The sequence below is a fragment of the Phyllobates terribilis genome, unplaced genomic scaffold (assembly GCF_046119375.1).
Source record: "Phyllobates terribilis strain yellow unplaced genomic scaffold, ASM4611937v1 Scaffold_5__5_contigs__length_657084704, whole genome shotgun sequence".
In the NCBI taxonomy this organism is placed as follows: Eukaryota; Metazoa; Chordata; class Amphibia; order Anura; family Dendrobatidae; genus Phyllobates; species Phyllobates terribilis.
The window spans coordinates 520,476,648-520,490,527 of record NW_027362765.1 but is presented as its reverse complement, the minus strand read 5'-3'; the positions used below and the strand labels follow the sequence as shown (position 1 = coordinate 520,490,527).

Below are 13,880 nucleotides of genomic sequence, written 5' to 3'. Positions count from 1 at the left end.
GCTTTTTGGCAATGCAAAGCAACAGTTTGTTTACAGACGGCACAATGAAACTTATAAGGAAAAGAACACTTTACCAACAGTTAAGCATGGTGGAGGATCCATAATGCTGTGGGTTTGCTTTTCTGCATCCGGTACTGGAGTCCTTGACAGTATCACAGGAATCATGAAATCAGAGAATTATCAAGAGATTTTAGAGAGAAATGTTCTACCCAGTGTAAGACAACTTGGTTTGAGTCGAAGATCATGGGTCTTCCAGCAAGACAATGACCCAAAGCACACATCCAAAAGTACACAGTTATGGTTGAAAAAGAAAAAATGGACTGTTTTAAAATGGCCAGCAAGTCCTGACCCCAATCCCATTGAAAATCTCTGGGGTGAGCTGAAATCTGCCTTTGGGAAAAAGAACCCTGCAAACATTCAAGAGCTTGAACAAGCTGCAAAGGAAGAGTGGGAGAAAATTTCAGCTGAGAAGTGCAAGAAACTTATAGATGGCTCCAAGAAACGTTTGGAGGCTGTCAGCACTGCCAAAGGCTGTGCAACCAACTGTTAATTAGGAGTGCCTTTATTGCTACACATGCTGTTTATTTTGTTTTTTTATTTGACATTTCAACATGGAAGTTGAAAAACAATGTTTTATTGTTGTATTACTTTGGACCACTAATTAAAAAATCCTGCGAATATAACTTTGGTACATTTCCATTTATTTATGAAGATATTGTACACTCTATGAAAAAAATGAAGGTGTGCCGATAATGGTGAGCAGCACTATGTGTATATATACATGTATGTATATATATATATATATATATATATATATATATATATATATATATAGCCTTGAAAAAGTATTCATATCCTGTGAATTTTTCAAATTTTTTCAAGTTGCACCCACAAGCTTAAATGTATTTTATTGGGATTTTATGTGATATACCAACACAAAGTAGCAAGTTGTTGCGAAAGGTAAAGGAAATTATACACAATTTTCTAATTATTTTAAAAATATAAAACTGGAAATTGTGCCATGCATTTGTATTAAGCCCCCTGTGGTCTGATACCCCTAAATCAAATCTTGAGTGACCATTTGCCTCCAGAAGTTACATAATTATAATTAGTAAATTGAGTCCACCTGTGTGTAATTTATTCTCAGTAGCACTACAGCTGTGAAGGCCTCAGAAGTTTGTTTGAGAACATTAGGGATCAAAGAGCTTCATGAAAACCAAAGAACACACCAGACAGGTCAGGGATAAAGTTGTTGAGAAGAGTAAAGCAAGCTCTGAACATCTCATGAAGCCCTCTTCAGTCCATCATCCAAAAGTGGAAGAAGTATGGCACAACTGCATACCTACCAAGACATGGCTGTCCACCTAAACTGACATCAAAACCAAGGAGAGCTCTAATTAGAGAAGCAGTCAAGAGGCTCATTGTCACTCTAGAGCTGTATAGCTCCAGGTTTCAGGTGGGAGAATCTGTCTAAAGGACAACTATCAGTCAGATACTTCAGGAATCTGGCCTTTATGGAAGAGTGGCAAGGAGAAAACTATTTTTGAAAGCAAGCCATAAGAAGTCCCGTTTGCGGTTTGCAAAAAGTCATGTAGGGGACACAACTTGCATGTAGAAGAAGGTGCTCTGGTCAGGTGAGACCAAAGTAAAACATTTTTCATTAAATGAAAAATGCTATGTGTGGTGGAAAACTAACACTGCACATCAACCTGAAAACACCGTCCCCACTGTCACACATGGTGGTGGCAGCATCATGCTGTCTGGATGCTTTTTTTCAGCAGGAAGAGGGAAGCTGGTCAACGTTGACGGGAAGATAGAAGGAGATAAATACAGGGCAATCCCGGAGGAAAACGTTTTAGAGATTGCAAAAGACTTGAGACTGGGCTTAGGTTCAACTATCAGCAGGACAACGACCCTAAATATACTTCCAGAGCTACAATGAAAGGGTTTAGATCAAAGCATATTCATATGTGTGAATGGCACAGTCAAAGTCCAGACCTAAATCTCATTGAGAATCTGTTCACAGACGCTCTCCATCCAATTTCACTGAACTAGAGCTAGTTTGCAAAGAAGAATGGGCAAAAATGTCAGCCTCTAGATGTGCAAAGCTGGTAGAGGCATACCCCAAAAGACTTGCATCAGTAAAAGGTGGTCCTGCAAAGTAATGACTCAGGTGGGGCTGATTACAAATGCACATCACAGTTTTCAGATTTATATTTTTAAAATATTTAGAAAACCATGTATCATTATCATTACACTTCACAGATACCTACTACTTTGTGTAGGTAGAGCACAAAAATACAATTAAGTTTGTGGGTGTAACATGAAAAAATGTGGAAAAGCTTAGGGGGTATGAATTCTTTTTCAAGACACTGTATATACAAGACAATAACAAAAAATAATATAATTCAAAAATTATTTGGGGTATTTTCACTTTCTATCGTAGGGTTGGTTTTAAAAGGTTTGCTCATTACTGGACAACCTCTTCTTAAATGCTAAAGTGCTCCAGATAAAGTAAAAAGAAAAAAAATATGTTAGTCCCCTTCCATCGATGTGAATGTGGTTTATTTATTTTATTTTTTTTACATCTAGGGAATGTTGGCATTTAGTATGGTGCTGTCCAGTAGTGGACACCCACTTTTAAGGTCAGTTTATAGTAGTTTTGCATGATTAAAGAGTAAGTTACAACCTAAAACTCTAAAACCCCATATAGATTAAAATATATATCTATAACTGAAATTAAAATACCGTAATTAGTAAGTTACAGGCATCATAGGGGGAAATTTGAGTTTGGACACTTTTTACCAGTTGCCATAACATGTGCTGACTTGCATACTATATTAATTTATTTACAAATTTAACATTCTGATAAAATTAAAAGTATTATATCATTTGAAAGCATTCTAAGACCGAAAGATCAGCGTTGGATCATCAGGTATCAGTCATTCACACTTATGCATCAGGTTTCCGTCTATTCTGGGTGATTTAGATGGAGTGATTCCTTTTGACTTTGTGCATTTCATGAATTCATAAGAAAGCACTTTTCACGGCCCTTTCATTTTTTCCTCTGGCACATTAATTTATAGTGCTCTCCAGAGCAATATGACATTTAATATTGTTTTTTGTCTGCATGGATTCTATGACAGATGGAGGTGTTCAATATGCATGATGATCTTTATGCACTATTTGGAAATAATTATATATTTTATTCAGAATTTTGAGATCTGCAAATTAATTTAAAGTGTCAGTTCTTACTTAACTTTAACGACACATTTACTTGTGGAAGTGTTTATCATATCTTAAAGCTCATTTTTACTTCCAATATTTCACAGATTAACACCGCATAAAAGTTTTTCAAACATTCTTTGCATTTCATAGCTATATACGTAGCTTTCTGACGATTGTTGTATTTGATCTCCATCCTGTTGCTTACAAGGTTTAATCTTAGGTGCCAGAATTCACTTCCGTCTTGTAAGATGAGGCTAGAACAATGTATGTATATATATATACATATAGATATACAACCCCTGGCAAAAATTATGGAATCACCGGGCTCGGAGGATGTTCATTCAGTTGTTTTCAATCCAATTGAAAATCTTTGGTGGAAGTTGAAGAAAATGGTCCATGACAAGGCTCCACCTGCAAAGCTGATCTGGCAACAGCAATCAGAGAAAGTTGGAGCCAGATTGATGAAGAGTACTGTTTGTCACTCATTAAGTCCATGCCTCAGAGACTGCAAGCTGTTATTAAAGCCAGAGGTGGTACAAAAAAATACTAGTGATGTATTGGAGTGTTCTTTTGTGTGTTTGTTTTACATGATTCCATAATTTTTTCTTCAGAATTGAGTGATTCCATATTTTTTTCCCTCTGTTTGGTCTGAAAAAAATTACCCTTACTGAGTACCACATTTTTTTTCTTGATTTCTTTTAGTGTTTCTTAAAGCCATAAAGTTGCCATTTGAAATGACTTTAGTTTTGTGCCATGTCTGTGATCTGCTTTTTTTCAACAACATCAAACAACTGAATGAACATCCTCCGAACCCGGTGATTCCATAATTTTTGCCAAGGGTTGTATATGTGTGTGTGTATGTATATATATATACACATATATATATATATATATAAATATATATATATTATATAATATATATATATATATACAGTGGTGTGAAAAAAGTGTTTGCCCCTTCCTAAATTCTTATTCTTTTGCATGTTTGTCACACTTAAATGTTTCAGATCACAAAATAAATTTAAATATTAGACAAAGATAACACAAGTAACCAAAAAAATGTAGTTTTTAAATGAAGGTCTTTATTATTAAGGGAAAAAGAAATCCAAACCTACAGGGCCCTGTGTGAAAAAGTGATTGCCCCCTAAACCTAATAACTGGTTGGGCCTCTCTTAGCAGCAACAACTGCAATCAAGCGTTTGCGATAACTGGCAAAGAGTCTTTTACAATGCTCTGGAGGAATTTTGGCCCACTCATCTTTGCAGAATTGTTATAATTCAGCCACATTGGAGGGTTTCCGTTAACATAAACATTAATCTGCAGCATTGTACAAAATGTGTCACCATTCACATCAGTCCTGGTCCTCATTATTTGGAATTACAATTCATTTTCCCTATCTCAGACACACATACTATGACCAGTTTTTAGAAAGCCAATGTTTTTATTGATGCATGCATGGAAACTGCAGGTTCATTTGGTCAAGCTGAGAATTAGCGAGAATGAATTCCCTCTCGTTCCTAACTATAGGCCCATGAAAACAAGACAGTGAATAAATCTCTGATATTGGCAAAAAAATTATTATTATCGGTAGCACATCACACTGTGTAAAAAAAACGGAATGTGCTGCCGAGAACATAATACTGTATAGGGAAAGAACGGTGGTATTAACAATCATTCTATTTATTGCTAGTTTTCACTGGCCTGGGCTAATCGATATTATATCTATTGATCAATGCTTGTTAATGGGCTGGGTTCAGCCCGTCTAAGTGAACCATTACATCTGCACGCTTGTATATGATAGAGATAGCTGATGACCAAAATAGCATACAGAAAAACAAGATGAATGGGAACCTTAGGTCCTCAGTACTACAAAGCAAACTACTGAGCCACTATGCTTTTTGTAGACTGCTATAGATAAAAAATTACATTTTTTTTTCAGACCTTCGAGATGAAGAATTGCCAACACTTTTGCACTTCTCTGCAAAATATGGTTTAAAAAATTTGACAGCTCTCCTACTCACTTGCCCCGGTGCTTTACAAGCTTACAGCGTAGCTAATAAAAATGGCGACTTTCCAAACAATATTGCAGAAAAATATGGCTACATGGACTTGCGGCAATTCGTAGATGAATATGTGGTGAGTATCCTTTACTTCTTTCTGAGCATAAGGTTTTTTAAAATTATTAATTATATTAAGAGTGTCAAGTCGCAAATATAGTTATCGAGCTAAATCAGATGGCGGATGCCATATGACTTTAACAACTTGGCAATGATGAGACATTATTATGCAAGAATATTTAATTTATTCTTCCCTAACATGTAGACACTGATATATTATTTAATATAGCAAATAATAATTCTACAATCTGTGCACAATTTTGGACATCCCTATGCTGCCAGGGCAGTAGTCCTGTAATAGTCTGATGCATTATACACTGTGTGAAAAGTTATTTATCAAAACCTCTAACTATTACCATATATCCTGTTACTAACTAGGGGTTATTCCCAACTTACTTTTTTTGGGGAATCGGATCTTGGGATCCTCACTTATCCTGGGGGCATATACACAACACCACTTCATTTTAATATGACTACTGGTTATAGCCAAGTACAGCACTTGGTTATCTCCTTCAGTCCCATAGACAATAAATGGAGCAGGCACAGCTATTGCTCCATTCTAATAGAACATTTCCAAGCCAGATTCTCATGATACTTGAAAGTCCCAGCGGCCAGGTAATTGATAGCTTGCCCAATTGGTAATTATCTGTTAAAGGGAATCTATCAACAGGTTTTTTCTAAGTAGTCTGAGGACAGCATGATGTAGGGGCTGAGACACAGATTTCAGCGATGTGTCACTTATTAGGCTGCGTGCTGTTTCCACACAATGAAGGTTTTATCAGTAGGAGATAATTACTGCCGGGACCACAGTGCACATGAGCCCTGTGCCTACCACACCCCCTCCTCTGATAAGCAGCTCACTGTCACTATACAATGTACACAGAGAGCCTGGTGTGGGCAGGGTTAGCTTCCTGAGCTCTGCTTCATGCTATAGCTAAAGTTTCAACTGCTGCACCCAGTAAACTAAGTCATACATCGCTGGCATCAGGGTCTCTTTTCCTACATTATGCTGCTCTCAGATGAGGAAGCAAAAACCTGCTAACAGATTCCCTTTCAGTAAGATTCCAGCCATAAATTTCACTCATCTCTACATTTTTCTTTTTTAACTTTCCCGTCTCAGCGTTGGTAGTTATAGCAATGTAGAACAGGTTCTGTACAGTATAAAATGTAACATCTTATGAACAGGCTGTAAGTTGGGATCTCTGTCTGTTGTTTGACTGGTATTTATGCTATCACATCTCTTTATGCTGCAGGTGCTAAAAGGGAAATGGTTTATTTTATCGCCTACTGAATCAACATATTCACATAGTTACCAACAAAATAGCTCACTACTAACAACAAGTGCACTTTATTATATGACACATTGTATGGTCAGGCAAGCAGCAAGTACCTTGTTACAATGTATCACGAGGAGTCATGTAATAACGTACACTTGATGCTAGCAATGAGTGATTATCTAGGTTGTTATATGACTGAGTGGAATGAGGATATATAGTGTATTTATGATGGTGATCTGTCTGGGTATTGTCGGTGTATAAGTCAGGTGACTATTGATTGAGATTTGTTTCATAAAGCACAGTTGCTATTAATGTATTGGTTCAATAAAGGCTTGTTTAGATATGCCAATAACTGAGCGTTCACTAGTGCTCGTTAGCCATTTATCGGCCTGTGTAAACATGTTGGCAATCACTTAATGAATGAGCATTAGAGAATTAGATCGTTCATGCTAAAGTAGGTAATTCAACTTTCAGTTTTTTTATAGTTCTGTCCAGCATGGAAAGTTATAAAACTCTGCAAATCACTTTACTGCTGTTTCCCAGTCTATTTGCCTACATTGATATCAGAAAAATCTTATTTGGAGTACAGATGATGGCAGTGAAAGGATCAGCATTGATCTTCTCCTCTGAGAGTTCTGGCTATCAGAACAATCTCCTGCCGTAGCACAACATGTAGAGGAGGAGGCTGGTGCGCAACCTCTCACTGCCATCATCTGTACTCCAAATGAGTATGTTCTGTCAACAATTCAGGAGAAGGCAAGCAAATAGATTGGGGAAAATCAGAAATTTGTCACTTACATGCAAGACAAATCTCTTAATAAAGTAATTTACAAAGTTTTTTAACTTTACATGCAGAAAAAATGATTAAATAAATCTAAAAGTTTAGTTACTCTTCATGATACTGATGGATTATTTTTAGGATAGGTCATCAATATCAGATCGTGGGGGTCCTAAACCAGGTACCCTAACCAATAGTGTCATATGCTCCGTGGCGGCCGGATGCAAATACATTAAATGGAGCTGCAATCAGCACTCCCATTAAATGTGTAGTGTTCGTTGCCAAGTGCTGCAGAACAGCTCCTATGCTCGTTGTTTAAATCCGGCTGCCACTGGAGCATATACCAATTGATCGGTGGTGTTGCCAGTTATCAGACACACACTGATCTTATATTGATGATCTAGATCAGGGGTGGGCAGTTAATTTTCCCGAGGGGCCACATGAGAGACCGTGACTGTTGGGGAGGGCTGAACCAATAGACTGAAATTAATTCTGCTCAATATTAATATTAACATATTAATTCTAATTATTATATTATTAATGATTACATTAATATTAATTGTATAATTTACTATTGATAAGAATTAAGTGTGCTGACATCTCCCTATATACAGCTTGAGCCCCCAAATAGCCCCCCCGTGTCCAGCATGAGAGCCCTCCCCAGTGTCCAGCAGTAGAGCCCTCCCCAGTGTCCAGCAGGAGAGCCTCCCCAGTGTCCAGCATGAGAGCCCTCCCCAGTGTCTAGCAGTAGAGGCCTCCCCAGTGTCCAGCAGTAGAGGCCTCCCCAGTGTCCAGCAGGAGAGCCTCCCCAGTGTCCAGCATGAGAGCCCTCCCCAGTGTCTAGCAGTAGAGCCTTCCCCAGTGTCCTGCAGGAGTGCCCTCCCCAGTGTCCAGCAGGAGAGCCCTCCCCAGTGTCTAGCAGTAGAGCCCTCCCCAGTGTCCAGCATGAGAGCCCTCCCCAGTGTCCAGCAGTAGAGCCTCCCCAGTGTCCAGCAGGAGAGCCTCCCCAGTGTCCAGCAGGAGAGCCCTCCCCAGTGTCTAGCAGTAGAGCCCTCCCCAGTGTCCAGCATGAGAGCCCTCCCCAGTGTCCAGCAGTAGAGGCCTCCCCAGTGTCCAGCAGGAGAGCCTCCCCAGTGTCCAGCATGAGAGCCCTCCCCAGTGTCTAGCAGTAGAGGCCTCCCCAGTGTCCAGCAGTAGAGGCCTCCCCAGTGTCCAGCAGGAGAGCCTCCCCAGTGTCCAGCATGAGAGCCCTCCCCAGTGTCTAGCAGTAGAGCCTTCCCCAGTGTCCTGCAGGAGTGCCCTCCCCAGTGTCCAGCAGGAGAGCCCTCCCCAGTGTCTAGCAGTAGAGCCCTCCCCAGTGTCCAGCATGAGAGCCCTCCCCAGTGTCCAGCAGTAGAGCCTCCCCAGTGTCCAGCAGGAGAGCCTCCCCAGTGTCCAGCAGGAGAGCCCTCCCCAGTGTCCAGCATGAGAGCCCTCCCCAGTGTCCTGCAGGAGAGCCCTCCCCAGTGTCCAGCAGGAGAGCCTCCCCAGTGTCCAGCAGGAGAGCCCTCCCCAGTGTCTAGCAGTAGAGCCTTCCCCAGTGTCCTGCAGGAGTGCCCTCCCCAGTGTCCAGCAGGAGAGCCTCCCCAGTGTCCAGCAGGAGAGCCCTCCCCAGTGTCTAGCAGTAGAGCCCTCCCCAGTGTCCAGCAGGAGAGCCCTCCCCAGTGTCCAGCAGTAGAGCCTCCCCAGTGTCCAGCAGGAGAGCCTCCCCAGTGTCCAGCAGGAGAGCCTCCCCAGTGTCCAGCAGGAGAGCCCTCCCCAGTGTCCAGCAGGAGAGCCCTCCCCAGTGTCCAGCAGGAGAGCCTCCCCAGTGTCCAGCAGGAGAGCCCTCCCCAGTGTCCAGCAGGAGAGCCCTCCCCAGTGTCCAGCAGTAGAGCCTCCCCAGTGTCCAGCAGGAGAGCCTCCCCAGTGTCCTGCAGGAGAGCCCTCCCCAGTGTCCAGCATGAGAGCCCTCCCCAGTGTCTAGCAGTAGAGCCTTCCCCAGTGTCCTGCAGGAGAGCCCTCCCCAGTGTCCAGCATGAGAGCCCTCCCCAGTGTCCAGCAGGAGAGCCCTCCAGTGTCCAGCATTAAAGCCCCCCAGTGTCCAGCATTAAAGCCCCCCAGTGTCCAGCATGAAAGCCCCCAAGTGTCCAGCATGAGAGCCCCAAAGTGTCCAGCATGAGAGCCCCCAAGTGTTCAGCATGAGAGCCCCCCATGTCCAGCATGACAGCCCCCCCTGTGTCCAGCATGACAGCCCCTCCTGTATCCAGCATGACAGCCCCCCCTGTATCCAGCATTAAAGCCCCCCCTGTATCCAGCATGAGAGCCCCCCCTGTGTCCAATATTAAATCTCCCCCGTGTGTCCTGAATTACAGCCCCCCCCGTGTCCAGCATGAGAGCCCCCCCCCTGTGTCCAGCATGAGAACCCCCCTGTGTCCAGCATTACAGCCCCCCCTGTGTGCAGCATATACTTACCTCACTCCCCGTTCCCCTGGCGCTCCTATCTGCGATGCACTGACTCTCCGCAGTGCGCAGGCTGACGCCATTGCGTTAGCTGTTTCTAACGCTGATTGGTGGAAGAGGGAGGCGGCGGCCCCTCCTCCACCAATGCATTTACCGTGGATTGAGACAGCTGTGACGGCGTGCGTGCAGGCGGGCGGGGAAGGGCACAGTGTGGCCCATGGGCCACTGTTATCAGCCCATCGGCCGCACTTTGCTCAGGTCTGCTCTAGATAAGGATAGATCATCCATGGTTTGTGACCAGATAACCCTTTTAATGCTAAAAACAGTGATATTCTATGTGCACAGACTGATCTTATGAGGCTGTGTGCCCACGATGCGTTTTTTAAGCGTTTCTACAGCGGCAAAAACGCTGAAGAAACGCTAAAAAAACTCATGGTAGAAGGCCTGCCATGTTCCCCAATGATAATCCGCATGTGCTGTGCACATGCTGCGGAAATTTCCGCTGCGGATTATCATTGCGGAAAAAAACGCAGCACTACCAATTATTTTGCGGAACTGCTGCGTTTTTGCCGCCATTGACTTGCATTGGAACGCATGTAATCCGCTTCACTAGATAAGGACTTGCGGAATACATGCGTTCAATGTGCTGATGGTACCCAGGTCTAGAGGAGAGGAGGCTCTCCTCCGGACCCGGGTACCATAGAAAACTGTGAAAAAAAGAATAAAATAAAAAATAAAGATTATATTTACCTTCTGATGGCCCCCTCTCTCCTTGTCTTCACTTGCCGGCAGCTAGCGATGGACTGGAGGACCTGCGCTGATGTCATAGTCATGTGACGGGTCACACGACGCTGACATCGGCAGGTCCTTCAGTGTACCGCAAGCTGACGGCAGCCAGGACGGAGGGAAGCAAGACACCGGGGGGCATCGGAAGGTAAGTATATATTTATTTTTTTATTTTTTACCATTCTTTTTTCGGTCACAGTATATAAATCCATGCCGGTTGCATGGATTTATATAGTGTGACCAAGTTCACAAGCACTTTCCAAGTGATGCTAAAATCGCTTGGAAAGCGCTTGTCAACCCGCATGCGGAAATGCAAGTGAAGAACGCTTCACATCCGCATGTCCCTGGCAGGAAAACGCATGTACGTACATGCGTTTTTTTCTGCCAGGGAGACGCAGAAACGCTCAGGAAAAAATCCGGAGCATTTCTGCATCGTGGGCACATAGCCTTAATGTTTTTATTTTGTGCATATAGTACTCTGATTGGCTTGTTAAAACAGACCCTTAAATGACGGCTGATCGGCTTTTCCAGTGTATTAGATACTCTACAGTTCATTAAAGGGAACCTGTCACATGAAAAAATGCTATTAACCTGCAGATATTTATTTATTTTTTATTTTACTCACTTATATAGCTCCATTTATTCCACAGCATTTTACAGATATTATCGGCACTGCCCCCTATGGGGCTCACAATCTAGATTCCCTATCAGTATGTTTATGGAGTGTGGGAGGAAACCAGAGGAAACCCACACAAACACGGGGAGAACATACAAACTCCTTGCAGATGTTGTCCTTGGTGGGATTTGTACCCAGGACCCCAGCGCTGCAAGGCTGCAGTGCTAATCAATGAGCCACTGTGCTGCCCAGATATAGGGTTAATATGCAGATTAATAACATTCTGAACCTGCCTGACGCCAGCACTTAGAGCCCGCTGCCGGTAGCAAATTAACTTTATGCCCCCCGCAGCTTTCGGCGTTCAGTTATGGGGGCGGCACCAGCGCGGTTTCATTCACCACACTGTGCATAGAGAGCAGCAACTGTAATCGCGCCCACAGCACTGACTGACAGCAGGCTCTGCATTAGGACCCATAGGGTCACATGCCCCCTGAAGAAGCAGTGATAATCTCCTAGTGATAAAACACTCATTGTGTGGAAACAATAGCACACAGCCTAATAAGTGACACATCCCTGAAATCCATGTCCCAGCTTCTACATTATGCTCAGATTACATAGCAAAAACCCGCTGACAGATTATTTTTAACTGGGAAAAAGGATGGTGATTAGTGTTGAGCGAGTATGTATCATTAACTCTTCCGGCGAGCACGCTCGGGTGCTTGCCGAGTATTTTGGCGTGCTCGGCATTTCTTTCACTGTCGCCGCGCCTACAAGTGTCAATCTCTGCATGTGTCACAGCTGTCTAACAGCCGTGACACTTGCAGGCGCTGCAACATTGAAAGAAATGCCGAGCACGCCAAAATACTCCGCAAGCACCCGAGCGTGCTCGCCGGAAGAGTTAATGATATATACTCGCTCAACACTAATGGTGATTCAACTTTTTATATTTTTAACATTTTTTTTTTAAATGTAGCTACTTTTTACTTTATTTGTTAGTCCCCTATGGTCTGCGATCATTTGATCATTTCTACTATATTCAGCAATACCGCAGTATGGGGGGGCGCTCAGCAGGCCCCCTGATGTCATAGTAACCCATCAGTTTCTTTGGTCTGTGTTGGGGAGCAATTGGTGCCTGAACTAATGTCCGGGTTGTATTGCGGCACTTAATTGCTACAGAGATTAACCGAAGGATTTAAAGGTTAACAGTAGAGGCGGATGCCAGCTATATAACATAGCCGGCATCTGCCCTTTGTTGAGCGGGCACAGCTCCTGAGCCCACTCCAAAGTGCCTGACACCTCTCCGTGATTTAATGGCACATCAAAACTGCAACAAATGTTGTCATTAATATTTCCCGTTTAACGGATTTTAACCTAAAATACATTTTATAAAAATAAATAGTTTTATACTCACTTAGATCCTTAGAAAAAAAAGTTTAAATGAGCATAGACCTTACAACAAGTAAATGAGTAAATAGTAATGGTACATGTAAATAACAAAGGTACTTAATTAATGCTATTTTGATCAAAAAGCATAAAAGCAATCCCACCACGACAATGTGTACCCAAAGGAACGGTCCTAACCTGTCTAGCATTAAAACCTTACCATGTGTCATACGACGCCAATGTGATTAAGGGCAGAGCAGGATAGAGCCCCGATTAAGACACCCATCCATAGGAAGCTATGCAGATGGAATAATCAACTCAGAAACGGGGGGCATGCCCCGTGTTTGTACGGAGTACAAAGAGTTACAGCAAAGCCAAAAACCTGAGCCAGACTATAAGCTTGTATACCAGTTTATAGTCCGGTTCTGTTTTTTGGTTTCACTTAGATCCTTGAGTAATTTCCAAAGTTTGCTATGTCTTATAAATATTTTTTTTGACACTTTTGTGTTAGCTTCTCAGAAACTAACAATATTCTTTCGCTTTGTTAGCATGTTCTAAAGATAACAAAGGGCAGCTTACCATCAGTTACTAAGAACTTAAATGTGATGTACCAACATCTGGTTATTTTTACTTTGTCAGTTAAAATCTTTTTAAATGTATCACTGCCCTCAGTAATGATGTCTGTATGTGCTGCACCTAAACCAGCGATTGGCTGCAGCAGTCATGCGAGTAGACCGCAAATGATCAACTGCGGGGAAATATACAGAGGCCGGCGAGGAGTGTGATATGATTTGTTTGTGCGTTTTCTGCCTTTAAAAAAAAGTAAAAATAAAAATGCTTGTGACTTAGATGGGTAGATGTGAACAAAGCCTAACTTTTGTAAGCAAACATGAATATGAAACATTTTAATGAGGCAATTGGCTGTATGTTAAAATGTAACTATTTGTATGTAATAAAGGAAACTGCAGACTTGTTGAGAAGTCATATTAAGGAGGAACTAAGGAATGATGATGAAGATGAAAGTATATATGAGTCGATGGCAAACCTGTCTGCTGATCTGCTGATGAAATATACGATGCAGCCTGATACGGAGATATATCTACCTATGAAAGGCGCAGTCACTCGACATGACAGTGATCCAACCTGTAAGTGTTTTATGCATTTTAAAACACATAAAAAACTAAAAAAGCAATAAATCTTAGATTTCCAAAACT

General features: G+C 42.4%; 1 protein-coding gene across 3 annotated transcripts in view; it reads left to right on the top strand.

The window, feature by feature from the left end:
- PIK3AP1 (phosphoinositide-3-kinase adaptor protein 1) overlaps positions 1-13,880 on the top strand; it is a 153,385-nt gene that overhangs the window by 67,130 nt on the left and 72,375 nt on the right. For all 3 annotated transcript variants that reach the window (XM_073685714.1, XM_073685715.1, XM_073685713.1), the window contains exons 7-8: positions 5,168-5,364; positions 13,625-13,811. In XM_073685714.1, coding sequence (XP_073541815.1) covers positions 5,168-5,364; positions 13,625-13,811 — 384 coding nt within the window. The remainder of the gene's footprint in view (positions 1-5,167; positions 5,365-13,624; positions 13,812-13,880) is intronic.